Genomic DNA, 16,069 nt, shown 5'->3' on the forward strand with positions numbered 1-16,069 from the left:
CCCAGCAGAAATTGGACAATGGTTAGGTTGCAGGAATACTGAGACCGCTGCCTGTCAAGCGACCAATATTGTCTCCGTTTTTTCGTATTCCAACAGTCTGTGTGGATCCATTTGTTGTCTTCTGTCTTATACTTCATCTGTAAGCTCTTTGGGGCAGGAACAGCTTCTTTGTTCTGTTTGAATAGTGCCTAGCATAGTGAGGGTCTGGTCTATGACTAGGGTTCCTGGAAGCTATGGTAGTACAAATAATAATGAAGATGGCATATAACATACTGGTAGGCAATTACAAATGGGCTTTCTGACAAACTTTCAAGGTGGATGTTTCCCATTGAATAGTGGAGGTGTCTGAAATACTTGAATGCTGTTCAGTTGTTGATTCAGATCCCAGCAGGGTTCTCTCAGTCTACAGTGCTAGCTTGGGACTTCAGAGACTTGGGTTCAGTTTCCTGCTGCACCACAGCCTTCTTGTGGGACATTGGGAAAGTCATTTAGTCTTTCAGTGCCCCACTTTCCCATCTGCAAAATGGGGATAATATTTCATTACTTCCTAGGGGTATTAAGGATAAATACATTAAAGATTTTGAGACACTTAGTGAGGGAAGTATAGAACTCTGTACGTTTGGTAGATGTAGTTACCCCAGAAAATAATGGTGAGGGGGTGTGTGGAGAGTAAAAAAAAAAAAATTCTCCTCCTTTTGACCACCAGAGAAAATTTCTCTGGGTGATTAAGTGAATTACAGGACTATGGGCAAATGGGGTTCATATTTGAAGAAGGAAAAATATGCTACACTGATGCAACTACTTTGCAGCAGTCAGTATTTTAGTGGCACCAAAAAAACCCCAAAACCCTGAGCATCTTGTTTTCTTATTTTTATTTCTTGCTAGAGTAACTGACTGTCCTATTTGACTAGAATAGGGGAGCCCACACTTCCTACCGTGTGTAGGCTGAGTTTACTTCATACACCTGGGGCTCCTTGCATCCCTCCATTACCCCACACACAAGCTCTCTGATCTCCATCTTCCCATCTCTCTTTTTCAGGGACTCCCCCAAGTCTTCCCTCTGCCAGAGGTTTTTTGTGTCCCCATTTCTCCCTCTTCCCATACCAAGGTCCCCCATTCTCCCCTCCCCCCAATACCAGCATCTTCCCCCCATGGCAGGGGTTCTGTGTGCCCCCCATTCCCACCTTCCCTATGCCAGGACATTTTTGTATGCTGCCCTTCCCCATACAAGGTTCCCCCCCCCATCTCTCCCCACCACCACCATCACACTTTGTGTGCTCCCCGCCCTCTTTGCCAGGGGATTTGTGCATACCCCTGTCCCCAACCATTATTTTTCTCTCTGAGAGGTGAGTCATTCAGGGTATCAACTCTATTGTGAAGTAGGGGTATTACGCTGGAAGGCATGGGTGCCATCAAGCTGTTTGATCCGTAGGCTGTGGCTATGCTAAAGAACTGACAGGGACTATATTTGTCCCCCATTTTCCCAGTTTCCTCACAAATCAATAGGGTGCTAACCATTGATGCCTAGAATATGCTTTGGAATTGATCAGATGCTGCATTCAAAAATTCTTGCACACGCAGAAATGCCACTGAGTTGAGAGTAAGGCTTTCACAGGCTCAGACAAAGATAGATTTCAGAGTAGTTCAGTGTTGATCGTATGGAGACGCGAGAACTGGCATTTTATTGTCTTCTTAGCAAAGTCAGCTTCTGAACCATTACAAAAATGTTTTGAAATAGCAGGAAATATTTTCCTTTACTTTTCAAACTAAATTTTTGAGGGGAAATTATTCTTTAAGACATTTACTATAAACATGTGCTTGTAGCATTCGTGGAGGTTTATACTGATTTCAAGTTATTTTTTAACTAGTCAAAGTTCAGATTTGGTGTAGGTCTTTTAATGACCACAGATCCCGCTATTTGGATTTCTCTTCTGTCACATTCAAAATATAAGTGCGCTGTCAGAATTATACTGTTTGGGTAGAGTAGTTTAATTACAAGTCTATTGTTGGCGGGTAGACGAAAATGAATTTCGTATCCCTGGTTAGTGACAATGAAGCAATGCGTTGATTGGCTTAATCTCAATATTTTGTATTGTACCAAATTAAATTTTTCAGGATTGTGTTGCCCAACAGAAAAATGGCAAGAACTCTAACTTTAGGGATTTCTTCAATGTGTTTTGGGAAAAAAGACTGCACCTGGTTACAATTAACATTAGCAAGTAATGGGATTAAAAACTAGCTCAAATACAAATGTGAAAATAAGGCTGAGCTACAGTAGCAAGAAATTAATTGAATGGTTCTTTGTCTCATGTCTTCATAGAGAAAAACTATGAGCCTTCCAAAATACATTACTTGGTAGCTCCATAGTGTAGCTTTGACAGCAGTATCCAATGATTAACAAATTACCCAGCTGTGTTTACTACAATACTGTGTTCTTTAACTGAAGAAAAGTTTAGGGTTAGCAGTTTTAATTGTCTTAAAAAAATAAACAAAACACACCACACACTGTCGTTTTTCTGTATGCAGTGCTAAAATACTCAGGAACAAGTTCTATGCTACTTCACAATCAAGCCTGAATTAGCAGGGGATCCATCCATAAGACAAAGAAATAGGCTTTTCCAGCCGTAATTTCTAGGCTTTAGGCTTAAGGGCGTGATATACTTAAGGAGTGACAGAAGCAAGGGTTTGTGCAGTAAACTAAACTCCATGTATCTTCAATTACGGATGTAATTTATGGATGTTTTAGAGCAGTAAACAGTCTTTCTTGTTTAGGAAAAAGGCATTTGCCACTGAAATGGCAGCTATAAAATAATGACAGTTACAGCTATATAAAGAGCACAGTGGACTAGAACTTCGGAACATAAACCAGAAACTGATGATAATACTTCAAATCAAAAAAAGGCACTTTGATTAGATCCATCATTATGCCGTAGAACCTGAGAGTTATGAACAACCTCCACTCCCAAGGTGTTCATACCTCTGAACAAAAACGTTATGGTTGTTGTTTCAAAGCTGTATTAAGTCAATGTTCAGTTGTAAACTTTTGAAAGTTTACTGTGCGGCTCAGAAATGCTGTTTTTAACCATCTTAATTTAAATGAAACAAGCACACAAACCGTTCCCTTACTTTGTCAAATTGTTCTTATCTTGCTTTTTTTAAAAAAAAAAAGTATTTTACGTTTAACACAGCACGTACTGTACTTGCTTTTTGCCCTCTGTCTGCTGCTGCCTGACTGCGTACTTCGGTTCCAAATGAGGTGTGTGGTTGACCAGTTAGTTCGTAACTCTGTGGTTCTATTGTGTACATATATTGCTTCTCTAGAAGTGTGTCCTTTGTCAGCAAAAAACTATCAGTCTTTCAAAACTAGGCTGCTGTAGAGTTAAAATTGTATCTGAGAGCCTTGCCAATAAAAGCCATATAGCATTCTTTGTATGGAGGACGTAAGGAGAGCCCCTTAAATCTGCGGATATCCCCTTTATATCCATGGACCATGTTTGCAGATTGGATACAGATACAAGTTTTATATTCATGCAGGGCTCTAGACATAAGCACTCAGATACTGTGGTGCTAACTACTCTAGAAATCCCTGTAAATGTAAATAATGAAACATTTCACACTGTGACTTCACTTCCATTCCTGCTGGGTCCCTGTTAAGTGTCTCAGGGTTGAAATTCACAAAAGTTTTACTCTGACGCATTTCAATGTCATCACTTATGGAACATAGCAAAGGCTGCAGAAAGGGTTTTGTGGCCAGAAAAGGGGTACTCTACTCATGGCTCAGTGGTGGCCACTTCTGACAATTCTGGATATTAGCTCCGCCCCGGTCAGTGCCCCTTCCACCATTGCTGCTCTCCTGTCACTCTTGGAATCGCAGTACAGCTGCTTCATGACTCAGCCTCCAGCCAAGTCAGGTCACATCCTGGTTCTCACTTGTAGGGGACTCTTTCAAAGTCTCTCTGCACAAGTAGCATCATTCAGTCCTCACGCCTGCTGTCCTGACTACATCATTTCCACAGTGACTCAGGCAGTCTTCCCATTCACTGCCCAAAGCAATACCACTCTGCACTGGATAGCAAGAAAACCTAGGCCTGCCCTCTACTGCAGGTCCCAGTCCAGGGCCGTACAGTAATCAGTTAAGGTCTAGGACTTCATCAACCCTACCACTCTTTTACCTAAACTATTCCCTACCATGCTTCTTTAAGCTTGTCCTTCATCAATCTTGTTAGTCAGTTCCATCCCTCTCAAGCCTGCTAGCTTAAACCCTACCTCATGGGTTCCTATATTTCCCCCCCTCCTTCTCCCTTACCTCCGGGAGAAAGGCTGTAGGCTTCCTCCCTGAGCCACTGTTGCTAGCCTCCTGGCTTTATAGAAGCCATGCCTGTTCCCTCACAGGTGAGCTTCCTTCTCATTAGCACCCTCCACACAACCTAAATATACCCTATTTTCAGCTTAATTGTCTGATTGGGTCCACCTGGCCTACTGCAACTCTCTGAAGGCCTATGTGAGGCATACACTCCATCCCACGGCCCCCAAAATATTAAGATGAAACATATGCATGAAAGTTAATCCACAATTCATATAAAAATATTATAACCACTGGCCAATGATGCATATCATGCTAGGATTTTAACTCATGGCTGATGGATCCTTATGTTACTCTACTTAAAGATCAGGTTCTGTAACATATTTGGAAGTAGGCTACTAACTGACAACACATCCCAAAATTACATGCCTTTTTGAGTGACCAACTTTTGCTGCCTTAGAGGACTGATACTAGCATATCTTCCTTCACAAATACCTGATTTGCAGCATAGTGCTTTGCTTAATCTGCAATTGGGCTGAGGTCCACACAGAACAGGACACAGGCCTTACGTGGCTAGAGATCCCTCCTTTTCTTGTGGCTTCCAAACAACATTTCTTATTGGAATCAAGGATTCATATGCAAATTACACCCCCCTCTTTCAGAACAGGCTACTGCCCACAGAGGGATTCTACTTTAGTGCCTTAGTATCTGAACATGGTAACTTTCACCTATAGGTGTGGGAAGATACTCTTTCCGCAGCCCCTACAGGGTGAATTCCCCACACTCACTCACTAAGGTGATTGAACAGTTTGTCTATAGCTAGAGATAGGCAGAGCAGCAGCGTTTTCATGGGTTTTTAATATATTCTAGTAGGGATTTCTTAAGAGCCCCAACAGCAGAGGCTGCAGTGGGATTTTGCCAAATGAACACACAGCCCAGCAGCAGTTCAATGTTGCTACCTTTGTGTGTATTGCAGGCTACTTGTGGGCCCCTTAACAGAAGGGAGGTGATAAGCGGGAACCTGGTCCTGGGTAGGGAGAGCCCCCTGTGGTTATATTGCTAAGGATTCTTTTTAAAAGTGTAATGCCAAGCATGCACGAACAAACTTATGCTGGGTGATCACACTGCCTGAGAGCCAGTATCCTACACCCAGCGGGACATTACAGCTCAAAATAAAGGTTTTTCAAGTTGGTAGTGTGCTGAGTGCCGTAAGGATTTACATGCTGGCTTTCACAAGTGTGTGTGTTGGATATGCTAAATTTATAATTGCAGATCATGCTTCAGCCCAGACATGTACTTGTTCCTTTTCTTTCTGCTTCAGCAGGAGTAAGGAAGGTAGGGAACATAGCTTACTCTTGCTGTAAAGCACTGACGGTGCTATAATATATGTTATAATTAACCGTGGTGACAGTCATCATGGTTGAACAGTCTATGAAAATATTTAACAGTTTCTCAGAGACAGAATCTTACCTTAAGGTAGATTTTCCCAGAAGGAAGGCTTTGTCCTGTATGTCTGTGACTGACTGCATAGAACCCAGTTGTCTGTCTGCTCCTTTTCAAGATGCACCTAACAAAGCTCAGGTGTCAGTCCTAAAGGATGGGGCTTTAAAAGGAAAGTCTCGGAAAAGGTTGACATTTGAACTGTAACTCCTGAACTTTTGACATGGTACCAATTAAAGCAACTGGTATTTAAACGGAGAGATGGGAGCACTTTAAATTGCAGTTCTCCCCACTTCACTTTCTCAAGAGCCACAATCCCCATAAGAATCTTATTTTCCTATTTTGATTATTAATTTTTAGTTCTCTATATATCAGGTGTGTTGCAGTGTTCTAGAGTTAATATCGTTCGTGCTAGTGTGCAACATGAATGCAGCATACACTGTATTAGCCTAGAAACACCGGCCCTGATTCTGGACTGTTTCTGAGTTGTGCTTTGTGCAGCTCAGGAGCTTGTGCCTTGTCTGTTCTTTATCCACCCACCTGCCTGCCCCTCTCAATCCTGAAGCTGACTGGGGACAAGGCCACTCCCCACCATAAATCAGAATGTCTTAAATTCACTCTAACCTCTACCCAGCATCCTAAGGGGCCATTATGACATGTGGGGATCCCCGAATTAGAGCTGTTCCAACCGTGCCACTTTATACAGAGTGTAAAGGAATCAGGCCTGAAAAGGTGAGTAGCATAGGAATTGTTATGGTAGCTTTATGCCACTCAGTGATTCCCATGTGCTGGGGGAAACCTCCACTTACATCAGCATTATGGCTGTTGCACCACTCTGGCAGCCATAGTGGGGCTATGGAGTACTCTCTTTTGTTTTATTGTATTGTCAAGGTTCCTTCCCCACTCTGAACTCTAGGGTACAGATGCGGGGACCTGCATGAAAACCCCCTAAGCTTATTTTTACCAGCTTAGGTTAAAACTTCCCCAAGGTACAAACTATTTTACCTTTTGCCCTTGGACTTTATTGCTGCCACCACCAAGCATCTAACAAATATATAAAAGGGAAGGAGCCCGCTTGGAAATGTCTTTCCCCCCAAAATCCTCCCCAAATCCTACACCCCCTTTCCTGGGGAAGGCTTGGTAAAGATCCTCACCAATTTGCTTAGGTGAACACGGACCCAAACCCTTGGATTTTAAGAACAATGAAAAAGCAATCAGGTTCTTAAAAGAAGAATTTTAATTGGGAAAAAAAGGAAAAGAATCACCACTGTAAAATCAGGATGGTAAATACCTTACAGGGTAATCAGATTCAAAACATAGAGAATCCCTCTAGGCAAAACCTTAAGTTATAAAAACAGGAATATACATTCCATTCAGCACAGCTTATTTTATCAGCCATTTACACAAAACAGAATCTAGCACATATCTAGCTAGATTACTTACTAAGTTCTAAGACTCCATTCCTTTTCTGTTCCTGGCAAAAACATCACACAGACAGAGAGAACTTTTGTTTCGTCCCCCCCTCTAGCTTTGAAAGTCTCTTGTCTCCTCATTGGTCATTTTGGTCAGGTGCCAACAAGGTTATCCTAGCTTCTTAACCCTTTACAGGTGAAAGGGTTTTTTTCTCTGGCCAGGAGGGATTTTAAAGGTGTTTACCCTTCCCTTTATATTTATGACATGTATATTTTTAAGTTTTCAGTCCTCTGGTTGGGAAGGAATTCCAATCAGAGACTGGAAAGGTCGCTTCAGTCACCTTGTGTCCATTGTAGTTGTAAGAGCTTGTCTTAGGAAGCTGTTGCACAGTCTGACAGATCCCATTGTTTGGACGTTTTCCTGGTATTCAGCCAATCTTTTTTCCCTTTATTACATCTCATTATTACCTTTGCATATTACAGCCCCCTATTAGCTCCCATAATAAAGGTCAGCATAGAGTTGGCTTTCCGCAAGTGGTTGTAAATTACTTCCCCCCCCTCCTTTTTTTATTTACCAACACCACCATTATGAAATTATGAATTGTGCTTCAATTTTAGGTCTAATTTAAGATGAGTAGTATTGTCAGTGGAAGAATACTTAATAATATATGGTATTTTACTGTCACTTGCACCAGTTAAGTTAGAAATTATTGTCCTAGGCCAGGCTCCTGCAACTGGCTCCACGTGGGCGGTTTGAATGCATTTAGTGAACTGTAACAAGGAATCCTGATCATTAGGCTCAGAGAGGTAATAAAAACTAGAGAGGAAGAGTATAGCCCATTAGAACATTCATGTGGTAATTCTAACATTTAATAAAAAGTACATGAATAAAAATAATTTCCTGTGATTTGCACAGATTTGACCCACTGCTCTTGCACCAAATTAATATAAGACCAGTACATACAAACTGCATTTCATGAAAAAATATATGTCATTCTCATGACTAGCCAAGACAGAATAGTGGTGTCTGTAAAAATATGCTGCTGAAGGTTCCTACAAAATGAAGTGCACCACAGTACCGATGAACAATCTTTGGCCAGTCTTTGTCTAAATACATTGGGCCTTTGATGGCAGAAAGCTTCCTAGGATTTTGTCTTTTGTACTGGAAGAATCCTAAAAAGAGTGGAAGAAATTACAAGTCTTGTTTGTTTTTCAGTTTTTTGTCCAAAACAGGTACAATCATGGGAAGAGCCTTGTTGAAATCTCAGGCTTCCACCTTCTGGACAAGTGTTTGTACAAACTCTCACACTTTATAAGGACAGGTGCATTCTGATGAGAGATGCTTTTGTTTCACTGGTCTTGTAGTGCTACAGATCTCAGACCAAATTCAGACTAGAAATTATATTTGTGTTTATTTTCAAATTGCCCCAGAGTATCCTAGGCACTTTACAGAATCATATAAAAAGACCAAGTCCTTGTCCCAAAGAACTTACAAGCTAATAGCCTGTTCCTGCTTCCATTGACATCAGTGGTGCAGGACCAAGCACTAAAACCCTGATCTCTGGGCAGACAGTCCCCTGCACCCACACAAAGCTCATTGCAGGATCAGGCCAAGGGATGTATCTAACATTTTTCTCTCCAAGTTTTCCACCTTTGCACCCAATGTGGCAACTTCACAAGCATAGCATTGATGGAAGTGCTGGTGTAGACAGGTCTCCAGGCTCCTGCAGTTTTGTTCATCGCTTAACTCATCCAGAGCAGATGTAGAAGACCTGAGAATAAAACTGCTGACACTTTTTCTACACTAGAGCTGCACTGGTTTTAGCAATGACAGGAAGTTTTAGGGAAAAAAGACTGGTATAGACAGGGCTTAATTTTAGATGCCCTGCAAGAAAAGGATGGCCAGGGAAAGGAGCATGGGAGAGCAACGGTTACAGTCCTAGGATTACACAGTACCCTGATTGCATGTGTACTCATCTTGAGGTTCTGTTACATACATTGCTTCAGCTTGTCATTCAGATCAGATACGTATATGTCCTTTGTCCTGTCTTGGGATACATCTACAGGGAGGTGTAATTCCCAGCACAGGTAAACGTGCACATGATAGCACCTTAAAATAGCAGAGTGGCTGTGGTGGCTCGGGCTGGCCACCCTTTGTTTGTACCTGGAGGTCAGGCAAGATTGTACTCAGGGCAAGCCTACCCTACAGTGCTACTTCGGGGCAGTGTAAGTTAGATCAAATTAAGCAGTAGTGTAGACCTGCCCTTAGGCAGCTTGAGCAGAGCTAGCACAGGTATGCGTACCCATGCTGGGAATTACACCTTCCAGCATCTGTGTAGACATACTTTGTGTCACAGTCCTTCCCATCAGTGAAGCAGCAGGTATTCAAGCAGCAGCTGGTTTTGGTTAACTTTATTTTAGCAATAAATCTCTAACTGCACTAATCCATTTTTTTTACCTATAAAGTAAAATTTTCTGTAATTTTTAAAGCATAGATTTCTCTTGTCACGTTGAAAAAATGTGATTGCTTTGTTACTTTGATTTTTTTTAGCCTATTTGAAAAAAAAAAAAAAAAAGATTAAAAAAAGAGAACCCCCAACATATTGCTCATGTTCACACTGCATTATTAAAGTGTGCTAACTGAATTTTGGATGTGCCAGCAACTAATGTGGTAGGACAGCAAAACAGTAGCAATTAACTGCACAGATATGCTACATAGCCAGAATACTTAGATGTATATGTGTGCCAGAGAAATCTCCACTACCTCCCAATCTTCCGCTGGCCTAGGTGCGGGCTGCCCTTTAGCTTTTGCCAGGGCTGAGTAGTCAGCGAGCTGCATCTGGCTCTCTGCAGCCACCATGCTCCGCTCTCTCTAAGCTGCATATTGACCTAGTGGAGAATCAGGGACACAGGGCTACTTGCATTTTTTCATGTAGACACATGATTAAACACTTTGCTGAATTAGGCCTTTAGGTTCCAGTGCTCTCCACAATCTCCCTAATCACTGGATCCTTGGTGCCCTGATCCTATTGTGAGTAATTCTAGTCTCTCTGGTTTGCTGATCCCTGTGTCAGTCATACTCCATCCGCGCTGTGAGGGAGTGCATGTTGCTTTGTTCAACAGGTAAAGAAAAGAAAATGTAGCTTGGTACATTTAGCCAGCGGCTGTTCTGTACTTAGTGGTTGAGTGCGCTGTAGAAAAAACCTGATTGGAAATAGGTGTTGTCTTCGCTGTATGTTACACTCTTTAGCGTGGTCTCCACACATCAATAACCTTGCAGTTGCTGGAGTTTGCAGTCATTAGTGAAGCTAAAGTATCTCTCACACTATTGGAGCATGGCGCACCGTTCCAGCTGTTGTAACAAAGTTCCCAAACCTCAGTTAAAAGCAATACAGTGACCAACCTTTTGATGTAACAGTTTTCTCCTTTGTGTGGATTTACTGTTACAACTTTATCTTATTTCTGAAGCGGTGGCACTGTTTTTTCAGCTGTGAGAGGGATGTTGAATATTGTACCAATAGAGCACTTTCTTCCCCTCTTATAAAGGTGGAATGTTCTAACCTTCAGAATAGCATTCTCCTCCCCGCATGTAACCTTGCCCTTTATACAGGACTAATAGTAGCATAGAAGATAACACAAAATAATAAATGGAGAGTTATTGCACTTAGATGCTGGGCTATTAACTGATAGGTGACTTGTTCCGAGATGATGAGTGATTGCCAGATATTTTGGCTCAAAGCTAGACACCACAACAGTCCTTAATTGTGACTGATTCATTTGGCTGAAATATGTCGCTATTGTAATTCAGCTATGTCATTAATCTGATTGAGTGCCATCCGGCCATTAGAATTGTATGAGAAAAAGGTAGCTGACATGTGAGGCAAGAACACTAACCTCTGCATTAGACTATAAAATAACCATTAGGACAACTAATGCTGAAATTGAATTGCTTCATAGAAATTTAGTTTCCAAGCATAATATTAATTAGCTATAAGCCTGATGAATATCAAGAATTAATTAAAACTTTTCAGTGGCCTATGTGGGTTTTAAATATTATCATTATTGCTCCAGTATTTTTAGATCTTATGCTAATTGCTAAATGCTTTTTAGAAAGCATGAATGGAATAATCTACAGTAGCGATGTGAGGTTCAAACAATTTACTGCATTAAGAACTATTGCTTGGCATCCTCCTACATAGTTTTCACTTTTTCTTCTAAAATTGATCTGCAGTTTTTGTTAACTCCTTTGTCCGTGGAATACAAATCAAAAATACGTGGGTCAAGGTTTACAGGCCCAAATTTTATCCGTAGTATTTCTTTTCAATAAAGTTAAGATCATTATAACCTGGAAGCTGTCTACTTTTATTTTTGGTAAAGGGACAATAGCTACAATACCACCAGAGATTATTTTTAAAATGTATTTAAAAATGCTAGCAAGAATTCCTGATTATTTTTGCCATATAAAGAAAAGGCCTCAAACAGACTAATTATTTAGTGCATAAAACAGTCACTGATTAACAAACATGAATAAGCTAAGAATTATAACGGGAAGAGAATTCATAATTAAAATCAGCATTTGGCTGTCTCTTGAATGTCATCTTAAGGCTAAAAAATGCTTCCATGTTTATGACACAGGATGTGTGGATGCATAATGATGATGATGAAAAAGTTCCTCTTCTGAGTATTAAAGCAGGAAAGAAACTGGTTTATAGTAAGACACGAATGCTCGTATTGCCATTTTCTCAAGCTATGTTACTCTGCACAGCCATCAGCGGGGATCTCGTGAAGAGAGGAATCTGCAAACATAAAATCAAAACATTACCTTAAATTACATTTTTGTAGAGGCTTACTTATATTTTTTAAATCAATGCCTGCTTTATGGAGAAATAGTTTTGTTTTGAATATTTGAGAAGGGATGTAGACAGACACTCATATTTTTACATCATTAATTCTAACATCCCAGCAGCTGGGAAAATGCTAGCTCATTATTTCATAAACAGTTTTGTAATATTGACATCAATTCAGTTGCTAGAAAATTTGTATAACATGCTCTTTCCTTCCTGAGGAAAATGTCTGTAATATTACCATTTTTAAAATATACATCATGTAGTAACACAAATATATAGTTCTGGAGGTTCCTATTAATTTGGCGGTGCTGTGTTACAATAGATTAAATTCCTTATTTTTTTTCCCCATAAGAGAACCTTAAACTTGGGAGTGGCTGGGTCATTACACATATTGAATCTATTTCCCTAAAGTTAAGTATCCTCACACCTTCTTGTCAACTGTCTAAATGGGCCATCTTGATTATCACTACAAAAGTTTTTTTTCTCCTGCTGATAATAGCTCATCTTAATTAATTAGCCTCTTACAGTTTGTATGGCAACTTCCACCTTCTCTGTATGTATATCTATATCTATATATATCTTCTTACTATATGTTCCATTCTATGCATCCGATGAAGTGGGCTATAGACCACAAAAGCTTGTGCTCTAATAAATTTGTTAGTCTCTACGGTGCCACAAGTTCTCCTGTTCTTTTTGCGGATACAGAATAACACGGTTGCTACTCTGTCATTAAACTTTCCAGTGTGGGGAGTACAAAATTTTACTCTATATTATCCTAAACAAGTGACAGTAAACATGTAACAGCTTAACACTATTACACTTGTTAATCACACTTTACTTTAAGGTACTTTTATAATTAATTGTATACATGGTTAATAGATATTACAGACTGGAGTGGTATATCTTATAGTTGGGTATAAGCACATCCGTAGATGGTGTTTATAGATGGCTATAAGCCATGGTTACAAACAGTCTGTTCACCTGTTGGAGCCTAACGATCTCTAAATCAATTAACCTCTTATCAAAACACCTATTAATCGTTTATAATATTAACCCTTTATAAACTATTTATAAATGTGCCCTTAATATAAATGGTGACCATTTATTTTCTAATGCCCCAGAGCCGGTGGTGAGTGGGTGCGAGATATAATTTCTTTTTCATATGTATGTCCCATGTAACTGGAAGGACAGAACACAGAAGCTTACTGCAGCTAAATATTCCAGAACATAAAGATGGGAATTGTGTTTAATACAGTGATAGTCCAATGAATCCACTGCATTGCCAGAACGTGGAATGGTTATTCAGAACATTCAAAGGGACTAAGGTCCTGATTCAGCTAGGTACCTACATACAATGCCTAGTTTTAAGCAATAATCCCGCACGGAAGTCAATGAGAAGCTTGGCACCTGCTGAAGTCATGTAAATGATTGGTATTAAACATAACTGGTAAAATGGTAATCACTACAGATGTTACTCACAAAGGTAAAGTTGATTCTCTCTCTCTTTTTAAATAGTGCTGGCCCGAAAGGAGATAACATTTATGAATGGAGATCAACTATACTTGGACCCCCAGGTTCTGTATATGAAGGAGGTGTTTTTTTCCTGGATATCACATTTTCGTCCGATTATCCATTCAAGCCACCAAAGGTAAGGGTAAGGTTTTTATTTATAGTGACCAAGATTTTTAAAAATGACTCATGATTTTTTGGAGAAAGGCCTTGCTTTTCAGATGAGTGCTCAGCACTTTCTGAAAATTAGGCCCTTTTAAGATGTCCTAAAAGATGCCCCAAACCACCTTTGAAAATCTTGGCAAACAATTTCAAGAAATATGTCTGCTTCACAATCCATATGTTTTTTTTTTCCAACTTTCCTAGTGGTGAATTGAGTGATAATTCTAAAGTAATTGGTCAGGAGTAATAGGTGAAAAACTAATTCCAATAAAAGGTGGCTTCTCTTTTACACATAAGTTTCATAGCAATCAGCAACAAAAAGAAAGGATATTAGAACTGAATAGATTCAACTAAAAAATGTAACATTGTACCTTCCAGTTGGCTAAGAATCCTGTGATTGGATCCATTATTATAAAATGTCAGTGTAACTGAAACTGATTAGATCTGCCTTTTTGACTGCCACTGCACATTGACGTGTCTTTTTTATTTATTTATGTATTTTGGTTCCTTGGGGCACTACAACATAAAGAATAATGCATTCTCAGACTTCCCGAAAAGCACAAAACACAAACCATAATATTCTTTGACGTAAGTTTGTTTTCATGGAATGATGAAGAGTTTTTGCAGAATGTTTCTAATTCCATATCAAGATTACACTATTATGTTGAATTGCGTGAGTTTCATCAGCCATTCAGATTTGTCTTCCGAAGTATAGTAAAATGAAAATGGATGTTTTACTCATCTCTGCCATAAACTGTGCCTTCTGCAACTAATGCACTGAAATATTTCTTACTCATTTTGTTTATGCATAGAAACCATTTTCATACTATATGAATATTAATCTGAAATAAATTAAAACAGAAGTATGATGGCACTTACTGCAATAGAAATGCTTTATAAGTATAGTAATTCCTGCCTAACGGGGATGCAATGAGGATTTAATATGTAAAATGCTTTGAAGATGACAATAGCAATACATTCCCTAAAAAGCAATATTTAAATAGATACTAAGGTTGCACAGTTAGGTACTGAAAAGTAAGAAAAAGATAAAGCTAAGATTGCACATGCAAGCCAAACCCGGTCCATTTGTACATATGCATTGCAATAATTGTAATACAGTCTTGCTCATGATCAAACTGTTACTCAAACACAATATAATATTTATACTGAATACACGCTGCATTTGTAGTACTCTGTATGACTCGGGGTGCATGCCAAAGAGTCTGCAAAAAAGTGATTTACCTACCAAATGTACAGTAAATGAGGCCAAGGCTCCTGAGGAGTTACAATGAATGAAGCAAAATGTGCACTTTTTTGATAAGTGCATTAAAATGCAGGGAACGAGAAAGGTCTCTGCAGACGTTCTGCTCCATGCAGAGTGCATCCTTCAGAACTTCTGCTACCCAAAAGGTAGGGATAGGCTATTCATAGATAGCACTTAATGGTTTTTGTCTGTAACTTTAGGTTACTTTCCGTACCAGAATCTATCACTGCAACATCAACAGTCAGGGAGTCATCTGTCTGGATATTCTGAAAGACAACTGGAGCCCTGCTTTGACTATTTCAAAGGTTTTGCTGTCTATTTGTTCTCTCTTGACAGACTGCAATCCTGGTAAGCAAATTCTAATTTACCAAGCATGAACTCTTGCTCATTTGCTGCAAAAATGATTCAATAGAGGATTCTCTACAGAATAATGCTGTCACTCTTAAAATAGATGTTTGAAATTAGAGATTAAAACCCCTTGTTTTATTTAAATCCATCTAAATTTGTATCATGGCAAGATTGCTCCCTGCAATATATTTTCTAGCCTTCGCATAGCCAGTGCCAAGTTCACACTTCAGTCCTTAGCTCTCATATGGCTCTTTTCACTCATCCATCTTTAAGGAGGATAAATAGCATTATCCCATTTTACAGAAGGAGGAAACAGGGATACAGAGAGTTGACATGACTTGCCCAAGCGTACATGGCAGGTTAGTGGACAATCCAGAAACAGAACCCAGATCTCCTGACTCCCACTCCATTGCCTTAACCACTTGACCATTATATAAAAACAGCTTCCTATTCAGCCTCCTTAAATATATTTTGTGGCGGGGGGGTGGGGGGGGAGAGACAGTACAGATTTTCAGTTTAAGAGGTGACTGTTTCAAACAGCTCCAAGACTGTGAAACTGGAAGGAATACGGGGTAATCCTTTTAAATCAATGGATTTATTCTGGATTTACACTAGGTTAAATGGGAGCAGGATTTGGTCAAGGGTTTTATCATGAAAGAGCCTTGAATTCGTTAATATACACTACACTATGCATCCAACGCTTCGAATTCATAAAAATCCTGTAAATTAGCACGTACGGTTTATGAAATATCTTAGTTTTCATGTTTGTTCAGTTGAAGCTACA

General features: G+C 39.7%; 1 protein-coding gene across 4 annotated transcripts in view; it reads left to right on the forward strand.

Moving 5' to 3' along the window:
- The window catches only part of UBE2E3 (ubiquitin conjugating enzyme E2 E3), an 83,318-nt gene that overhangs the window by 64,977 nt on the left and 2,272 nt on the right, over positions 1-16,069 (forward strand). For all 4 annotated transcript variants that reach the window (XM_073306058.2, XM_073306057.2, XM_073306056.2 and 1 more), the window contains exons 4-5: positions 13,518-13,650; positions 15,138-15,285. In XM_073306058.2, coding sequence (XP_073162159.1) covers positions 13,518-13,650; positions 15,138-15,285 — 281 coding nt within the window. The remainder of the gene's footprint in view (positions 1-13,517; positions 13,651-15,137; positions 15,286-16,069) is intronic.

Source organism: Lepidochelys kempii, chromosome 11 (assembly GCF_965140285.1).
Source record: "Lepidochelys kempii isolate rLepKem1 chromosome 11, rLepKem1.hap1, whole genome shotgun sequence".
NCBI lineage: Eukaryota > Metazoa > Chordata > Testudines > Cheloniidae > Lepidochelys > Lepidochelys kempii.